At 38.1% G+C, this 20,140-nt stretch overlaps 1 protein-coding gene across 1 annotated transcript in view; it reads right to left on the reverse strand.

Moving 5' to 3' along the window:
• Nucleotides 1-20,140, reverse strand: part of wdr27 (WD repeat domain 27) — a gene marked incomplete at both ends in the record, with an annotated part of 36,963 nt that overhangs the window by 16,324 nt on the left and 499 nt on the right. The window contains 20 exons of the mRNA XM_083987569.1: nt 2,015-2,112; nt 4,293-4,414; nt 5,432-5,522; nt 6,605-6,745; nt 8,689-8,810; nt 9,124-9,213; nt 9,535-9,638; nt 9,730-9,798; nt 10,516-10,585; nt 14,036-14,115; nt 15,157-15,269; nt 15,893-15,957; nt 16,384-16,475; nt 17,915-17,972; nt 18,083-18,197; nt 18,285-18,355; nt 18,940-18,991; nt 19,139-19,252; nt 19,527-19,651; nt 19,906-20,047. Of these exons, the coding sequence (XP_083843695.1) occupies nt 2,015-2,112; nt 4,293-4,414; nt 5,432-5,522; nt 6,605-6,745; nt 8,689-8,810; nt 9,124-9,213; nt 9,535-9,638; nt 9,730-9,798; nt 10,516-10,585; nt 14,036-14,115; nt 15,157-15,269; nt 15,893-15,957; nt 16,384-16,475; nt 17,915-17,972; nt 18,083-18,197; nt 18,285-18,355; nt 18,940-18,991; nt 19,139-19,252; nt 19,527-19,651; nt 19,906-20,047 (1,934 nt within the window). The remainder of the gene's footprint in view (nt 1-2,014; nt 2,113-4,292; nt 4,415-5,431; nt 5,523-6,604; nt 6,746-8,688; nt 8,811-9,123; nt 9,214-9,534; nt 9,639-9,729; nt 9,799-10,515; nt 10,586-14,035; nt 14,116-15,156; nt 15,270-15,892; nt 15,958-16,383; nt 16,476-17,914; nt 17,973-18,082; nt 18,198-18,284; nt 18,356-18,939; nt 18,992-19,138; nt 19,253-19,526; nt 19,652-19,905; nt 20,048-20,140) is intronic.

Below are 20,140 nucleotides of genomic sequence, written 5' to 3' on the forward strand. Positions count from 1 at the left end.
TGTCTGAAGAGGAAAGAGCAAAAAGTGCTGAGGATTCTCTGGTGACAAAGCAAAATAAAATTAAGATTGAGTTTCAGAAGTTTCCACTCAGTGAAATGTACATTTCCCATTGTGGTTTTTCTGGAAGCTCTCTAGTTTGATCAGAGACAAAATACAGTATTAACCCCAACTTGGTCTGAACTTAGGCCGTCTGTATGTGTAGTTGTGTATAAAAAACGTTATCATAAAGTCACTCGATAAACAACTCAGATTGCAAAACACTACATTTTTTAGAATGTCAAATTAACATTACCAGTCAGGTTTTAACCACGTGATCATCCTTACTGATTTACATCACTACACTTTGCCTGCAATGAAAATTCTATACAACTCCTCTTGCTATTCAAAAAGCTTGGTTTTTACATTCAGAGATATCTTGTCCTGTAACCTCTGCTTTCAGTTCAACAAAATGTGGAAAATGTAACTTAAGTGTCAAAAAACTATCTACATATCAAAAGATATGAGATGGAAACAGGATGTTTCAGGGTTATGCTCTGGTAACTCTGCAATGCTTGTTCAGATATTGCTCTAGCTGTGTAGATTTAAAACAAAACAAAAAAAACAAAACAAATACCCACTCAATGCCATGAATTAATTTCTTTTTCACCACTGATAAAACTTTTTTCGTGCTCCTGTTGCCAAGTTCTGAGCAATGAATATATGAAAATGTTCCATTTAGAGGAAATAGCTTCACGGACTAAAATAATTTCATTATGATGAGGAACACCTTATGTAAGTTTTACCAATAACACACGTTGTTCCAAGAATTTTTATATTGCCTCCATCATCGTGAAGAGAAAACTGGGAACTGCATTAATTGCTTCCATTAACTTCAGGTCTCATATAAAAAGCATAATATAAAAACATTTGGTACTAAGACACACAAGGTTTATCAAAGAGGGAAACAAAATTAAAAGGGCTGAGAAAATGAAAAATATCCTCCAATGTAATATTTCCATACATCCATATGTTTAACCTCAGAGGAACCGCATCTGCTGAGGAAGCTTGATGACAGCTCTCAGAAACAGAAGTTGACCTGGAAACCAGGCACAAATATTTATCAGATAGCAATAAGGTTTTGATGGAGTCTTGGATGAGGAGTTAAACATGGAAGCAATCACAGACATGAAAGAATGAAATACTCAATAATGCCTTCTACCAGGCCAAAAAGAACATTCTGAAATCCAACAGAGCCTACTTGAATTATCTGCCTTATAAGGATATCTGCAACTGAGGGCCAATGCAAAATATCCTAAGCTACGTACTTTGGAAATTGAACAACTGCTGATTCACTCATCAACTTAGGAATGTTTTTCTGAGAAAAAATGTGTCAGTAATTAAAGGGTACTTTTTGCATTCCTTGGAATAGTGGAGGAATAGAAAAAAGTAATGGTTTGTTTCCTTAATGTGCTTGAACATAAATTGCTGCTGGATAACAGAGTTGATATATGTAGTAACCCTTCAACCAGAGCAAGGACTTAGTAGGATCTTTTTAAGTTATGTGACAGTATAGTGGGAACAAAACTACAAGTGAATACATTATTATTATTGGCAATTAATAGAATCATGGATTTTACTCATCACATCAGACATAATAAGTCTGTCTTTCTATTGGGAACATAAAAAAGTACACAAATATTACACAAAAACAACGATGGCAATCTGTTATAGAGTTTGCATTTAGGCTCTACCATGCCTGACTCTGAGTTGAATGAGGAAGTAGTTTCACAATTATGTGTCAGTCATTTCATGTCAAAATCAAGATAAATGTATTGGATATCAATGACTTTTCGCTGTGGTTAACAGTCCTTACAGTACTGTAATGCCACAAAGGTTTTTTTTTAGTCTGATTTTCCTTTAGTAAACAGGAAAATACAGACATTGCTGTTCCAACATACCTTTCTTGCCATGTTTTCACATTTCACAAATGCAAACTAATGACAACTGCAGCAGAATCGACAAAATCAATACCAACCTAAGTGTACGGAGATCCCAAATCTTCACACCATCTGTGACTGCACTGGTGAGGAAGAGGTTGTATGACTCTGGTGCCTGAGTGCTGAACATGGAGCCCTGTGAAGTATACAGAGGAAAACATAAATGTCTAGTCAGCAGATTCTTTACTGAAATGGGTTGTAAATCAGCTTCTCTTATCGTCCAGTGCTGGACTATTCTGTTGCTGTGTATCTTGCATTGGGAAATAGTGTTCATATTATTTATCTGACAAAGCAAACACATTGGGCAGGGAATAAAACTGGGATTGTTCATTTGCTTTTGTGTGTCATATTCTTTACATCTTTCATCATTTATGAACCACACTAAGATTGACACTAGCTGTAAATACATAGAGGTCCCACTACACATCACACCAGGTTACCAGAAGATACAATCAAGAGTGTGTGTGTGAGTGAGAGAGTGGGAGAGCAGCGGTGGGGGTGTTTTTTGTTTAGATTTCCATTAAGAGTGTGAGAATGGGAGTCTGAGAGGGCATTTCCAGTTCCATTTTCCATGAAGTCCTCTGCTCTGATGAGTTCCAGGTGAATTTTGCAGAAGGGGTGATGGAAATTTAAAGTGGGAAAAGCTGCTTCGTATGCTAAAGTTCCTGATGTTTGGTACGCCTCGGGACGAGAAAGCAAGAACGGAGAGAAGAGTGATGTTATGTGTGCAGCCTCCAAGCAGGGGCAATCCCTCTGATCCGCAGGTATTAACCCTACAGCAACCAAAAGCCCTCAGGCACCCAGGCGGAGGACCCCACATTGACGCAATAGCCAGGCTGTAACAACACTCCGAGGCTTTCCACTATGCATGGAGCACAATAGCTGGCGTGACAAAGAACAGGCACTTCTGGGCAGAAGGAGGGTTGTCAGCTGTGTGCCAGAGTGCATCGCAGTTGAATGAGTTAATGCATTTAATCCATGCTACTAGCTGCAGTGTGTCCAGATAATCCAGACTGGCCTGAGCATCAACTATGCACAGGTCAACGCAGAAGTTAAAACCTCAAGGTCACCAGGTACAAGCCTGTTTCCAAAGGGTTATATAAGCATCAAATTAGTTAAAAACGTCTTTCATTTTAATGATCAAAATGGATGGTTTTGTTGTGATACATTCATGTGACTACTGGTATATATGGAGAGAACCCCGGACCTTCAGTTCAATGTAATGCGATAGCTATAAGGAAAAGTAAAGAATATGCAGAGCCCCAGACTTGAACGCATGGATTTATTACTGATATTACAATTTCATTTTGAGTGATGCAGTATTACATTCCTCATAACACTATAATGGACGTGGATACAGGCCCAAGCTGTCTACTTGTTAGACACCAGCAAATTGGGCCCCATATTGGTCCAAGACAGTGATGTGGGAGTAAGGCCACATAAACCCTAACTGCATCATGGAACAGTTTTCATCCAGCATTGAATCTCCTCCTGCCATCTCCTATGGCAGTCTTAATCCTGATGCACCAGGGATTTACATTCAAACACTCAGTAAGATGAATGATACCGATGATGGCATGTCCTGTCCGTCTGTCATGGAAACATTTGGGTAACCAAGACATTTTTTTTTTTTAAACCATGACCTTTTTCATTCACGCCGCAAACTAACACTTTTATTCCCCCAAAGACGATCTGTGCCTTATGTAACTCGCACAACACTCATAGATGTCTTATGTAACTCCACAACATCTGCCAAATACTAGACCCTTCTAGAGTAAGATGGAAGATGGGGCTCACACTACCAACTGATGCCAAGTCAAGCAAATTCTTCTCTGTGTGGGTTAAGACTATATACGTCACGCAGTCTGCCTGTGGAGAGATAAGAGGTCTTTGCCTTGATCCTTCACGAAGGTCAGAAGTTATCACAAGTTTTCGTCCAAACTGGAAAAGTCTGAAACTTATTTGACAAAAACTCAAGAGCATAAGAAAGTTGTATTTGTGACTTAAAAAAAACAAAACCAATAAGTGTTTGCTCCATGATTGTAATAAAGTGGTATCGTCAGGATGTTGCAGCATGCACTGCTTACATGTACCAGTCACATTAGAAGTAAAAATCAAGTTTTTCTTTCTTTCTAATTTTCAACAATTTCTTATTTCTAAATAATCTGTGCATGGAGACCAAATACTTAATGCATTTGTTATCATCTCATAAAGATACTAAATCTTAATAGAACGCATACGATAAAGAGAATATAATTATGATTGATTATATTAAATTTCTACTTGGACATTCATAAGAACATTTAATGGCCTCACCTTGTTCTGTGTAATGCAGTGAATGGCTCTGCTGTGGGCATTGGGCAGCTTTGAGGCAACTGCACTCTTGTTCATGTCAAACACTTGAATGGATCGATCTGAACCACACAGCAAAACAATGTCTGACACAGCTGTCAAGAAACATAATGGCAACTATATTTTAGAAACAACAGGCCTGCTGTCAATGAGATGCAATGCAAGTTCAAGCGTTCAAAATGACTCTCCTGAGACCGTTGACACTGGGTCAGCACTGCAAAGTAAGATACAACATATTTGATCCATATAATGTAGGCTCTATTGTTGGGCCAACAATAGAAGCTGGCGCTGAGCTGGTTGCATGGCTGAATAAATTATTTTGATTTTATTGTGCCATTAGAATAGAAACACGTACATATAACACGCTGTTTGCTTTCTTGCAGACAGCTTCAATCATTCCATGCTGCGATGAAATACTATTTTGTTTTTAAATGTCAATAGTTGTCAGCAAGTTTTACAGTTTATGCAGAGTTGCTTTTCTACTAGTCAGGGTTTTTTTAATTACTCTAAAATAAGAACAGACAGTCAGTTAAAACCACAATGAAATATTATATATTATGTATAATTAGTAGGAGCAAAGTAATTTATATTTTTCAGTTATAACTTTAAATGCATGTGTATGTCTTTGTGAACTTAGAAAAGAAATTATTTCTTTTGTGTGGTGTAAAGAAGTTCTCAGTTAGATCTTTAATGATATACAAGTTGGCCAAGTTCTTCTCATTGTGTAGCTATTTTCTATTTGGCCTGCGCACAGAGGTGCAAAATAATTTCCGACAGGATCTCACTCATCCAAATGCAGCTCAGTTCAGTGGATTTATTGGAAAGTAAATATGTTGTAAACCTTAACAAGGGGTTAGAATGCAGACATTCCTGAAAAATTAAAGACACCTAAATGAGTTACAGGTAAAATCAGCCGCCCTGTGGCGAAAGCTGAAGACTTTATGAAGCACACACTGATTGCTGTGGTTGACATGGAACTGGTCCAACCAGATGCTCAGAGTAAACCCACTGAAGGCATGGGCTTACTTTGCCCTCCCCAGCATCAGTGCAGTCTAGACAATAACACTTCCTGTTTCATGAATAACAACAAGCGAAAAGGATACAGGAGAAGAAATCATTGACTGCAGACAAGGCGGTGATGTCGGTCGTTGATGTTGTCATACCGCAGCTTGCCAATTTGATGACACTCCGTTGCTGATATCTAAGAAGTGAAAGAAATTGCATTGTGTTTTCAAGGTCAGTCTAACACGTCATTGTTGCTCTCTGTCTGAACTAGACAGCTGAGGGAAATAATTCAGAAGGAGGAAATGCCCTTTACAATGGATTTATGATTTTGTTTTTACTGACTGGTGACAGTTGAAGTATTTCCCATCCATGAGATGCATCACATGAATTACTACCGAAGGAGAAAAACATGAACAAGCAACATGTACTACTAGAAAAGGGTATGGGGGCCCTTTATTGTCATTGTTCTGGCCTCAGTTATAAACCCTGACAGCTTACAGTACACAGTAAGCAGTTGAGGTGGTAATGAGTGTCAGCAGTGACTGTGGTAGCAGCTAAATAAAGCCAGACCCCCATCAAATCACCATTAAAGCCAGCTTCCTTAATAGATTACATAAAACAGACTAATCCTTTGATCCTTCTATAATTCCCCTTTTACCTGCATTGTAGTTTTGCTGCACTAGTACAAAGTATTCCCCCACGGGATGGTTTAAAGACTTGAAAGTCTACAGTACACCATGGTGATTGTGTAACACAGAATGGTATGAAGCTTCTTATACAAAAGTCCCAAATAAAGAGGTCAGTACCACTGCTGTCATTACTTTTCAGCAATTATCCCATGACCTCTAGGCAAGAAAAGCTAAGAAATATAAGAAAGCAACAATGCAGTGCATTGATTAGTATACTGATATCCTTACTTCTTTTGCAAAATGTTTCTACAGCCAAAGAGCTCATTTGGGGTTATATGATGTGACTAATATGTTAATACCACAGGTTAATGTATAATTTAGGGCCTTGATAGAAAAGGACCATCTTAAACTCTCCAAAAACATGGCATGTCTGCTATTGTGTGCTGTGTTAGACCCACAACTGAGGTTGCTCAGTTGTGTGAGAAACTGGAACTCTACATTTATGTTCATTCTACATGTTTTCTCAGCATAGCATAATGTAATAATCATCAAAATAATTACTCTCACAACCAATAGCTGGTTCATGTATCATCAACAGCTTTACAGTATGTGTTAAAAGAGTTCAGAATATATAGTAATCACTTCATACCTCCTGATGCTGTCACGCGTAGTGTCCACATTATACAGGTACAAGCACAGAGAGGGCCCAGATGCAAAAAGCAGAAATTTGTCAAGGTAGTAGAACTGAGCACCTCTTATGGGTTTGGAGAACAAACTGTCACCCTGCAAGAGAAAAGAAGACAGACAATAATAAAACTCTTTGAATTAATTAATGATGCTGTGGGAAAATATACTATCAAAATATCAGTTCATTTAATTCAATGAGGCCAAACAATAAGAAGACATATTATCAGCATCTGATTTTCTTTTTCGTAATAACTGAGATTATAATTAATGCAAACCCATACACTAACGGAGACAACAACTTTGAAAAAGTATGATCCTGAATAGTTTTGTTTAACAATGCAGTCCATGTTGCTGAAAATGATTAAAAGTAAAGTCACAGCTGCATTCCAAAAGTATTGAAAAACTGTTATAGTTAAAACTGTAAATCTCGATAGTTTTTAGTGTCTCCTAATGATGGATGCCATGCTAAAATGGGGTAATCTGCATAGCCTGCATTGTAGAGTGCAATCCCATCAAATGCAGAGCAATAAACTTGTGGGCAAAAATGGCAGACCATTAAATCTTGAATGTTTGTTCAAGTCAGATATCGCTGACCCAATTTCGCAACCAACAGCTCCTCATTTTTGTCTACCCACAGTTGATAGAGGAGTTTTTCATACCATGTGGAAAATGGAAAAGAAAATCTGTTACAAAAAAGGTGGGCGTTAACTCAGGAAGAGGTATCCTCATAAGAAACATAGTGTGTGGCTTTCCTTAACCCAAATAGGGCATAGTTAGAGTCTGTCAAGGTAAAAGAAGCAAGCATATGAACCATCCTGTCAGATGTTTTACTCTGACCTGGTTTATAGTTGTGGCACAACTATCTTATACCTAAAGACTTCCAGTGCTGAGAAATCTATGTTCTTACTGCATAAAGCTACTTGTAAATCTGGCACAGCCCGGCAGAGCTCTTGTCCCCGAGAAGACCTGCACTTGTTGCCAGATTGTTTCACAAGAACACCAAGCAGTCAAAGGCTACAGGCCCAGCCAAGTTCAAATCGATCTCACTGTGTGGAGCAGAGCTGGGATGGTTAGCATCAGCAGAGGGGACACCCAGGATTTTGATGACGGACCTTTGTTTCATCTTGGCATGGGAAAAGCAGTCACACTTCTGACTGTCCTGTTAGATATGATACCTCGTGAAAGTAAGGAAGGCCTGTGTATGATCAGAGTTTTGGATGCTCTGAGCCCGGCAGATGCTTTGAATGACAAAGGTGCTATCTCTGAGCCAACAAATACACCATTTATCATTGCAATTAATTTGGCTTTCTCTATTTAATTCCATGAGGCTATTCCATTAGAAAAGGAAAAAATGAATTTAACAACCTGTATATCAAAATAATACAGAAATTCCCCTACGGGGCATCAATTATAAAAGAGTTCCTAATGTGTTACAGACAAAGCATATTGGATCATTTTCATCATAGCATCTCTTACCTGCATTGCGCCACTACTCTTTACATCACCCTTGATAAACAACAGTTTGCAACTTACAGAATCCAAACTTGAGACATTAAACTTTGACTACATCTCACTAAGAACAACAAATGGGAACATGAAGGAAAACATTGTGGATACAGTAGCAACCACTGTTTTACTGTCATTCAAGTGTGGTATCATTGCCTCATTTGCAACACTGCAATTACAGACATAATTCTTCAAGTAATCACAGCCGTCTTAAGACAGGAGAGAGAGTGAAAAATGTGTACAGCATATGTCTGTAGTTGTTTGGTTTTACTTGTGAACCAATTTGAGTTTTTAGACCTTCAGAGGGAGGACATTTTTGCAATATGAGGTCACTCTGGCTGGTCCTCATTTGGCTGTTTTTTTATGGTTAGGGCTTGGGCTTAGAATAATGAGTGAGTGAAGGTTTGATTAAGGCTTAAGGTAGGGCATGTAGTGGTGACGGTTAGCATGAGGGTGACAGAGACTAAACATAACTTGTAAAGAAAAAAACACGCAAGTACAAGGGTGAGCCAGTGAATGCATGGGACATTTACCATGATAATGGCAGGCTCTGTGCCGTCATGGGTCCACACTCGTAGTGACCGGTCTTCTGAGGCACTCAACCACCACTGTCTGTTGAGGCTCCAGCTAACACTGCTCACTGGCTTGTTGTGCCCTGTGTGCAGAGGACAGATAAAGCGTGTGACTGCAACATTTACTTTTATGGATCTTAGAGTCGGGGCAGATGGAAGAGGAGAGGCTCACAGTGACCCACTGGTCAACTTCTGTCCTCTTATCTCTGCTGCCCCCTTGTGGAGTCTGCATTTCCACTGTACTTGATGCCTCAAGTGGCAAACAGATGCTTGATGTGGTGGTGAAAGACACACCATTCAAACGCATGGCTGACAAAAACACTGCGGGTACCCAGTGCACATACTGTCTAACCAGATATATTTAAAGGTATGGATACTCATATTCGCCGCATGCACCTGTGTAGACAGCTGGACTGCCAGTAAGGGAGGACTTGTACAATAGCACTGAGCTGTCGCCAAGACCACACAGGATTTGTTTTCCGTCACCTGGGAGACAAGGAAACAGAATAGTTTTATAAGGATATTTTGGTCAACAGTTGATTATTATTATTCTTTTTTTTTTTTTTTTTTTTACCAAAAATGGAAATGCGTGTCTTTGCAGGGAGAAAAGCAATTTGTGTTGAACCATTTACCATGTATATGATTCTGCAATAATAATATACATTCATACATATAGGCAGAGGAAAAATACTTAGGAATATACATAATAACATAATAAAGATTTTTTGACTGTCCAGTTTTTCAAATAAATCATTATATTATGTTTTATAATTTTTGGTCAGAGTGGCCGCAGCAGTATTGTCTCACCTGAATACTGAAGGCAGTTGACTGGTTTGTTAGCAACGCTGAGGTTAACATGTGGAACAGTAGGAGCTGCACCGTCTGCTGGATAATCTCTGATCAGCAAACCTCTAAATGACAAAAAAACCTCAGTACTTATATACAAAAAATAACATTTTAAAACTTACCCAAAACTGAATTTTAAATGATGAAACAGCTTACTTCGTTTTGTTAGCCTTGTTAGAGGAGGGATTCTTCTGAATATTTGTTTTAGGTGAAAACATCGTCATTCTGAAAGGCAAACACAAAACCAAAATTTTCTTCTGATGGCTCATGTATCAGGTCGTCGTATTTATAAAGCCTCATTTCATCCTGGAGAGCGATATGTTGTTTGCCAGGTTAGCCTGGAGACTGCTGGAGGTTAAATAGAACCTTCTTCAAGTCCTGTTGCCGACAGAGCTGTAAGTGGATGATTGGTGAAAGCAGTAAAGTAGCTGATACTTGTCATGTTGAAAACTTGAACATCAACATGTGAAAACTGGCAGCGAGGGAGACGGCCAATCAGATCCATTGATGAGACACTGAAGTCAAAATCTAAATTCTAAGGACTCTTTCTTGGACTGTCAGAACATCCCAACCTCGGTAAAGATCAACTGCTCTGACTGTCCTGCAGTCTGCACCAGCGTCATCTGGATGAGTGTAAAACTAACTATAACAGGACAAGGTCTATGGTGAAGATCAATTTGTGTGTATGATCTATCCTGAGTGTTTCACAGCACAGTGCAATAAGGGCTGTGACAGAAGACAGTGAAAGTGTAAAGTTAGCACCATTCAAGTAGTCACTTTAAGAAAATAAAGAAATACAAGGAAAAGGAAAAACAGAGATCAATTCCTCCACTCACTTGGATTTACTTTTCTGTTGCTCTTGACCCTCACCCAGTGTTGGACAATTCAATAAAGTCTAATTTGATTTCCTATTAGGGAAAACAAGTTACTCCATTAACCTACCGTGGGGCACTGGTGTATCCAGATGATTTTACTTTTGTGTGGAAAACCAGAGGCTGCTCCTTTGTTCCTCCTTTGTGCCAATCAAGACAAAGACAAATTAATAAATATTGCACAAGTATAAATGACATGCATGTAAACACAGATATAAGATACTAAAAAGTAAGAGAGTCCCATTTACAAATCAACAGTCATAAGAAAGTAGTTTTACAATATGGGTCAAATATTAAAGTAAAAGTTTGTGTGTTATTTTCCACTAGGATAAAAACTACTCATTATACTGAAGTGAATTTCATGAATTATACTATGAAAGGAAGATACAATATTATTGGGGGACCACAGTGTTGTAAGGATTATGTGCATCAGCCACAAACTGTAGGATGGTTCATTCTGCTCGCTGTCAGTGCCTTTACTATATTACAATGAGCTCACTTTTTCCACAGTCATTAAAATGTGTGAGGCTTTCCAAAAGCCTCCGCTGTCAAATACAAGCGGCAATTTAGGACTTAAGTTGCATCAGGAAAAATATATTGATTTGGCTTACAGCTCATGTATTAACACTATTTTATTACATGTAAGCTGTAAAAATGTAATGAATAACATTACATTCATTTGTCAAAGGGTAGACCAACAAAACTACAAGTAAACCTGGACAATGCAACTGTGAGAATGAGTGGCAGATGACATTTGAACTCCTGACATCTGAAATCAGCCTGGTTCCAACCCTCCCAACACAACAATGTATGAATGTCTTATCTGGAAGTGTTTTTCATCTTCGTTGAGTACCAATGTTGACTGGCTTTAATGATATGTTGCCTTAATGATATTTGATATCATTAAAGATATTTTCCTGTAAAATACATTTGAAATCCAAGAAATATTACTCTGTTCAATTGTTCTTTCCTACTGTAGGTAAATGTTACTTATTTCTTAATCTGTATGTGTTTATCTGTTATTTCCTAGGGAAAGTACTGTTGGTACTATTTATGCTGTGCGGTTTCTGTAAAAGTAATTTAATTATTTGCTTCCTTACTTCAATGTTGTTGTTTTTCATGAGGACACTTGCACCAGGTGTTTATACAATAAATCTACAAGGTTTTATGAAACTGGCATTTAACTTGGATCAAATTGGTATAGTTCCAATCTTTGTGCCACTTAAGGCTGAATAAGCTTTCATATTGCAATTATTTTTGACACACATGTATTGTGATTGCCATACGATTTTCTCGGGGGATGGGGGGGGAGAGGGGGTTGTGTCAAACAAGTATGCTCCCTTATGTTTGCAGAATATGATTTGTAGGCTGGAACATCTCTATCGAAGTCATTCATACACATTTTACCTTGATTGAAAAAAGAAGAAGAAGAAATTTCAATAATATTTCAATTAACTGTTCAGCCCCTGCGCCACTGGTCAGTCCCATGTAGTAGCACCTTCTTCCACTCCTTAGGGTTAGGCTTTTGTGTGTGAAGTGTAGCAGCAATGAAACCAGCTTTTGAGCCAGAACAGATTATATGCAGTATACTCAGCATCTTAGGCCAGAAATCTAATTACCTGGCAATACAATCACTTGGCGTTACCCAACAGCCCTATTGACCCCCTGCTGACATATAATGGTCATTTACTTTTATGGGGCTGTAAAAATCTCATAATTTACGCTGACTTCACACTAGATGCTTTTTGAAGCAAAGTGAGAGTTTCAGACAAATTTCCAAGTCAAGTCATATCTGCGTAAAATCGTTTGCTGAGTGCTCCATTTACAGCTCTCATTGTGTAAAACTTAGCTTAAGCTGTTTTAGCCATTTGCCAGAATAAATAAAGTTTCATAATACTCAAATTCTTCAATCTGACAGTAAGGACATATGGCTAAAAAAACCTGAGTGGTTATTTGGCTGTCTGAGAGGACAACAATTGGAGGATACTACGTTAGTGTTGTATGTTATTTTTTAAGAGGTGAAAATTATTTATTTAGCAGTTTGGGTTGCCTGTATTAGAAGGGATGAGACTCATAGATTTATGCTACAACAAACTACTAACTCAGTCAAAAAATGGGAGATGGCAAAAGTCAGACCTCCCTTTGAGTTGATGGAATGTGGCCCACGAAAAAGACTAAATAATTCAAGCTTCTAAAAATACAGAAGTATAAACCATAGCAGGTATAGCACATGACTCTATGGTATTATTTTGACTGCAACCAGAGTCTGTGGTATGAGCTATTGCCTTACTGAGCTGTGAAAAGTGGGACACACAGGAGGAAAGAGGAGCAAAAGTAAGTGAAAGGACATGGCATCTGATCTGAAACCAAAACTAGAAGTACTAAACAATATGATACTATAGTTGCTATAAAACAATTGAACAATAGTAAATAGCAGCAAACATTTTTCATTCAAACTGGACTGATCAAAGTGTCACTTTGTTGTGTATTGTGTAAGTGAGCCCTGAACATGCAGTCAAGGCCATTCAACACTGATTGCTGTTTTAGTAGTCCATGATACCAAAAGAACTTAATCCAGGCAACAGGACTTGGGCATTACACTTATGACAGGTGACCTCATGCAAAAAGTAATAGCACCTCATTATCACCATATTGAAAAGCCAACAGTCCTGTTTCACTTTATGATTATGTTACATGGCATTGTGACATGACCAGAGCTATCTGATCTGCACTCACAGTTCAGACTTATAGTGGGAGAACATTTTCCTTTCCAGGAGTCTCAAAGGTTTATGGTGTAATTTGTATACAACTCTGCACATACCCGTAACAATGCAGAGATGCATGAGCGCAGCATGGTGGGTAACACAAGTCTGTGAATGTTTGTGGTTTTTGTGGTCGACATTGTAGTCACGCAGCAGCACTTCGAGACTCCTGTGAAGATCTCCTACATAGTCAGACACTGGCAGCTCCCTTCACTCCAGCTGTGGGGAGTTGGCTAATGCTGGCTTTGTCAGCACTAAGAGTAACACATAAACCTGAGTAAACTGTAGATCTCCAGTGAAATTGTTTTAAGCAGGCAGATCCTAATGACTCACTAAAGACCCACAAATGGACTCATTTTACCTTGGAATCCACTACCACAAGAATCATCCATGCAGCAAACTGGGCTAATTATTAAGTATTTATCACTCTCAAATGTTTTGTACTCTGACTTCTGCATAATTTCAAATTTCTGCCTATGTGGCAAATGAAAACCGAGGGGAATCTAATTATGAAGGCTACATCAACAACCCCTACAATGCAAAAGGATGGAATGTTTTCCATCCACTATATTTACAGATAATGAGGAGGTTCTCAGCAGCTTGTGTGATACCCAAAGAGGCTTTATATAAACCTACAATAAGTACAATTTAAAAGAATTGTCTGAGGCCAAACAAAACAGACAGCGAGCCAGTCCTGGAGTGAACTATAAAACGGGTCATACTTTTAAAACCCAGAGCCGTCAAACAGCAGTAGCTCCCTTTTTATTTTATGTGCATGAGCACAAGTGAGAGGTGAGTGAAGACTGAGACGATGACTGGGATGCTGACCTTTCTTTTGGGGATGACTGGGTTCCTTCTTCTTCTTCTTCAACTCAGCATTCAGAGGAGATTCGTGCAGCAGAGGAGAGCTGCAAACAAGGGAGGGGTGAAATGGTGAGGGGGGGGGGGGGGGGTTACTGGAAATGAAGGAGCTTCGCAGCTTTTCCACCGTTATGGATTTTTAGTTCCTCTTCTTCTCAGTACCATGATATTGTTGACTCATGAAAAACCAGATGGCAAGAATGGCTATAATAGGCCAAGTTAATATGGAAAATGTCGGAGTCAGGAGTCATCGGCAAGAGGCCAACTGGAAAACAGGCCACACTCATGTGTCCTATTGCTGGTGAGGTCAGGTGACCACTGTATGAGGGAAGGTAACAAAAGTCTATAAATGCAGGGTTTCTGCAAAATTTAACAGGCTGACATGATTATGCTTTGGCTCATAAATTACACATTTGTGAAATTGCAGACACATAATGTTGATGAAATTATTACTATTTATTGCTACGGTTGGAATTTTGCTAAATAATCATTTATGAAGGTACAGCTAATACCTGAATGAATGTCATTCCTTCCCTGGGGGACAATTTTAATTTTTTGGCATTTATACAGTGTTGCTATTGTGAGAGAAATGCAAGTAGTTTTCTGGACAAAGGAGCACATCCAGTAAGGCCAATTTTATTTAAACTAATGCAGATTTATAGTTTAGATATGTGAAAAAAAAAAAAATGTTCACAGAGTTAAGTCCTGCACTAAGCAGAGCAGTTCCTGGCTGGAGACAAATGATTACATGAGCCACAGAGAAGCAGTTGTTTTTTTTGTTATTGGCAGCTATTTCATTACATTGACTGCACAACTCCCACCGGATAAGCAAATGACTGAAGAACAGAACATTACTTACAATGCAATATTACATAACACTGTATTAAGCAGATAGTCCTTACAAAATAAAACCTGGTTTCCAGCAACTGTGTGAAGTTGAGGGGTTCTTGAACTTATTATTGATAGATTTTTTTTTTTTTGTACAATCTCTGTTTGGAAAGGAAGAGCAAAAATGACTATTTTGACTATGACTAAGTGGTCACTACACAGTAACATCGCAAAATATTTGCCATTAACTCCAGGTTTACCTTGGGAACACTGAAACGCCTTCATCACGAGCCCAGACCCTTTCTACTTCATGAAGATGTAACTCCAACAGCACCACGTGTGGAGTAAACAAAGAGCTCACTAAAAGCACCATCTGTGTGACAAGGAATTAAGGAATTAAATCATTTAAAAAAAATGTTTAATCCACTGCATTTGTCCATAATTGTTGAAAAAAAGAGAGAAAATGTTTTCATGAATAATCTTAAAGGGATTAAGTACAATAGTAAGTCAGAGTGTTGTATTTTTACACTGCACTATAGCATGTATTTGCTTCTCTGTAGGAAAAGAAAAACATCAATTTCCTTCAGGAAGCAGATCACAGTCAAATCTTGTAAAAATGTCAGTAAGTGGGTTGTGAAAACATAAAAAGCTGTGTTATAAAAATATCAAACTTCATGCACAGGAGCGCCTTAAGACAGGCAAAGTTAATACAGGAAACAAAAAGAACATAGATACAGTTACTTTATAGGGATTGATTTCAGTGGTTGAGTCTATACAGAAAGTAAAACTTGTAAATTCAGTTAAACTTGTCATTTTTATGTGACTTTTATCATCATAAACTGACAAGAATCAGGAATGACCAAAGACACCAAGCATGTATAATGCTCAACAAGTGGTCAAAGGATCATCATCATTTGCAACCCAAAAGACACGGGCCGAGGGGGACGACAGGGGAGAATCTGGTTACAGTATTAAGACATTACTGGAATTACTCACCGAGTTGTCTTGCCCTGGAGAGATTGACCAAGAGCCTGCCATTTTGATGCTGAGGTTGGGGTAATCTAGAGGAAGACATTTCCAGTTCATATGTATGAGATGTCATATCATATAATATAATCATATGCTGTCATTATACAAATAAAAACACTGCAAAGAATGAATAGATGAATTCAGTCACCTTGTGCAATACGTTAATTCTGGTAAATGGTAATACTGTTGCTATTATTTTGCAAGCTAACCATTTATTTTAAAATGTCTCAGCAGGAGGGAAATAGCAACATTATTGAAGATGCTTTACCATACTTCACTGGAAGACAATGAGAATAGAGCTATCTGAAAATTGCCCTGACAACCTTGAGATATTTCTGTTGTTAAATGATGAGATGATTTCTGCTAGTGTAGTGATTGCGGACAAAATACGCAAAAATGCTCAAACATGTATCAGCAGTACAGCAGCAATCGGAGAAGTCAGACCACGAGCGGCCTACCTTTAAAATACAGAGCTGTTAGTAGCTCTGAGGTAGCCGGATCCACCACATACAGGCCATCTGAGCTTCCAATACATATCCAGCTGTTGTCCCTGCAGGGGCCCACACAGAAACGTATGGAAAAACAGTGTTATAGGATTTCCCCCTAAAAAGCCTTTTTTTTTTTTTTAAGATCATGTGGGGAAAGACAACGTAACCGCACACTAAAGAAAAACATACTGATGTGATGGAGTGGCAAGACTTGCACAGCATAGGACTATAGGTTTCCTTTGACTTCATGCAGTCTAAACTATGCACAGCACACCCGGTAAGATGGAAACTACTGCTCCACAGTGTAGGAAGGAGAGGAAGTTGAATGTGATGGATGATTTTAATCCTCTTCCTGCACTGAACGGCATGCTGAGGTTATGAGGTTGAGGAGAATGTATTTAATGCACATTTTCATGCACATGCATCGTCGTTTCATGCATGTGCATCATTGTTTTTATGCTGATTCCTCTGTATCTTGGAACAAAAAACCTGTTGGTATTTTAGATATGGGTGTGATAAATATTTTGGATGACAAATATGATGATGAGTTTTTAAATACAATGGCTAATTTGAGAAGAATCTGAATATTTCTTAGTCTTTGTGTATAAATATCAAAATATCATGCAATGTTATACCAACAGAGAGTCTGTGAAAGTACAAACAGGCAACTCTCGTGGTATAGGAAGTCAATAACTTTTCTATCTGCAAATAAAAATTGTTTTATATGTTAAAGCCTTTCAAACGGAAGCAACTTCATCTGTGGTTGCACCGCAGTTGATGGACTACATTTTTATTTTTATACTAAAGCGTCTTTTGCAGTCAAGAGTAAAGATGAGATACTGCTCTGAGATCATATGCTTTGGTAAGAGCAATAGGAATCAATGTCCATTTCATCCCAGTGGTCCACAAAATACACACAGGGTTATGCCTGTGCCTTTTAAGTGCCTGCTTCCTGTAATAACATCGAGTGTTTAAACAGCCTGAAACAGTTTATGCTTTGAGCCTGCAAAGTTTCCTGTAATGTGTGATGTTTCCTTTGATGTTTTCTGTGACTGTGTGGACACGTGCAGCAATTAGCCCAGAAAGATGTTGATTTCAAGACGTTTTTTTCCAGGATTTTGTGACAGTATGGTATGGTATCTCTGGAACATTAATGGCAGAAATGTGCTGCCTGCTAGTGTTGTTTTTTTCATGACAACCATGCTAGTTATATTTTCCTGAATTAAATACCATTTTTACTGTGTGGAAAGTAAAAAAAATTGAGCCAGTGCTATTTGTCCTGGGACTGTCCTAATTTTCATTATGATTCCTTTGTACAAATAACAGTTCTCCACCATTGTTAAGTAAAACAATAAGATCTATTTATCCATAAGAAAATCAAGCACCCACAACAAGCAGGTTGAGCAAGTGTTGTAAATAATTTTAACGTCTAACATTTTAAACAGTGTTAACTTACTTTATCTGCTCGTTAGTTGTGTCAGTAAATAAGCAACAAAAGAACATTTTGAGAACAGGCTTTGCGGTCTCCACACTGTCTACAGCTGATTGTTCTGCAACCCCTAGAAGAAAACATCCAAAAAGTAGTGTAAATAACTCAAGACTGAAAAGAGGTAAACGATTATCAACAGCCTGTATTAAAAAACTCGTCATTGTTAGTTTGTAACATCACCTGCTTGATGGTTTGAAGTCTCTTGGTGCATTTGGTGTCTTTTTTCCATCTTCTGAAGGTCCATTTTGGTCACCAAGTGACATTTGTTGTCATCATTGAGAGAAAAGCACCACACCTGAATCCAACAGATACAAATGTTATATAGCTTGCTGTTTCAGGGTTAGGGTTAAGCTGCTAAAGGATGTGTGTCCCAGTCGCTTACCTGCCCATCAGTTGAGCCGGTGATGAGGTTCTTAGTGTCCTCCAAGAAGAGGGCACTGAGCAATGGAGAGGCTAAAGAGGAGCAGAATTTGTTTTAGTTGAGCTGAGGAGAAAAGCTATGCAAAGCTCTAAACCCTCTCCAGGAGTCACTGTAAAAAAAAACATGCTATTTGAAGTTGTTGCTTATACTATTATATATATGGTTGTCCATACAATTTGAATAATTTTGTTTTCAGACACATTACTCTTTTTATTCCTATTATACAGGTTAATTGAGGTTTAATTTTCACATTGACATTAGGAAGAGATTGATCAATAGAATTTTGGGATAGATATATACTTTATGTATCAAGAATAAATCTCATTGTCAGAATCATTTCATGAGAAGAGGTAAAAAAAAAAAAAAAAGTATTCCAATGTTTATGTAATGTCAAAAATACTTGTATTTAAGTCTTAAGCCAGTACAAGTGTTATTCTATTTCAGGCTTGAGGCCTATATTTGGACGCTCAAATTCAATTTATACAGTATAAAAGACTGATCCCACTAATGCTTGTAATTCTCCCACCCACACTGTACAAACTAAATGAGAGGATTAATGCCTACTATATGTGCAATACTCATATGAGAAATAAAAAAATAAAGACTATCAACATACCTGCAAGCACAAAGGAATGGTAGCATGCGGCTCCAGTTTTTAAATCCCAAATCTGAGAAGAGACAAAGTTCTTCATGGTTATTACTCAGCTTCAGATAATGGACTATTTGATATTTGTTTTGTATGCACATGATTGTCTACACACTACAAAAAGTGTGATCATTTTTGACTGTATCATTTGTGAGTCTTGAGCGAGGACCTTAAACGTGCGGTCTTCTGATGTGGTGATGAGAATGTCTTTATTCCACGGACAAAACTCTGCTGATGTCAAAGGTCCCAAGTGGCCGGTCAAAGACCAAATAACTTCTTTTCTCTAGTGTAAAAAACAACAATCTTTGATGAGAAAAAACAATGACTCTGATGACTATTACATGAATCACAAACAAACAATATTATCTTGTTATAGAGATGTGTTTTGATCTACATCAAATAGGCCCAATTCAAGTGAGGTATTAAAAAGTTTATTTATTTATTAAAGAACAGTATTTCTAATCAATATAGGCAACAGAAAAACCCAAGGTAATGACCCATACTTACTTAAAGGTATCCCCCCAAAAAACAAAACAACTATTTATGTCATCTTGTACCTTTGAGCTGAGAATGTGTACTGTAGCTCCTGAGCATGCAGCCACTCGTTCATCAGAGAAACAGAATGAAAGATGGAGGACTTCACCCAGTAATGTCCCAATGACTATTCCAGCTGCTACTTTACCTGCAAACAAATCCATTTCACTTCCAGTTTACATTCAGAGCAAGAGGTTCATAACCACAGTAGATAGGAGTGACCTATTTGGATATATTTCACTAGATGGCAGGCTTGTTGAGATTTTCACTCATTAACAATACTCATACTCAGAGCTCCATAACTGAAAATAGTATTTAATTGGTAGGGTGTTGTATTTATAATGAAGTTATTATGAGGCATTAAATGAGCAGCTATTTACTGTGCACACTTAGGCTACTTACCCTCCTTCACTCTCTTCTGGCACAGTTCAATGTCCCAAACAATGATATAATCAGCAGAGGCAGAGCAGAGGAGAACGGGTCTGCTTTTCTTTCCAAAGGTCATGGCGGTGACCTCACCATGGTGGCCAGAAAGCAGAAGAGGCTATGGACAAACATTTGGATTCACATTCACAATAGGTTTTTGCAGTCTTACAGTGGCTCCTATAGTATCAACAATTAGTAACAAACAAAGTGA

This window comes from Trachurus trachurus, assembly GCF_905171665.1.
Source record: "Trachurus trachurus genome assembly, chromosome: 15".
In the NCBI taxonomy this organism is placed as follows: domain Eukaryota; kingdom Metazoa; phylum Chordata; class Actinopteri; order Carangiformes; family Carangidae; genus Trachurus; species Trachurus trachurus.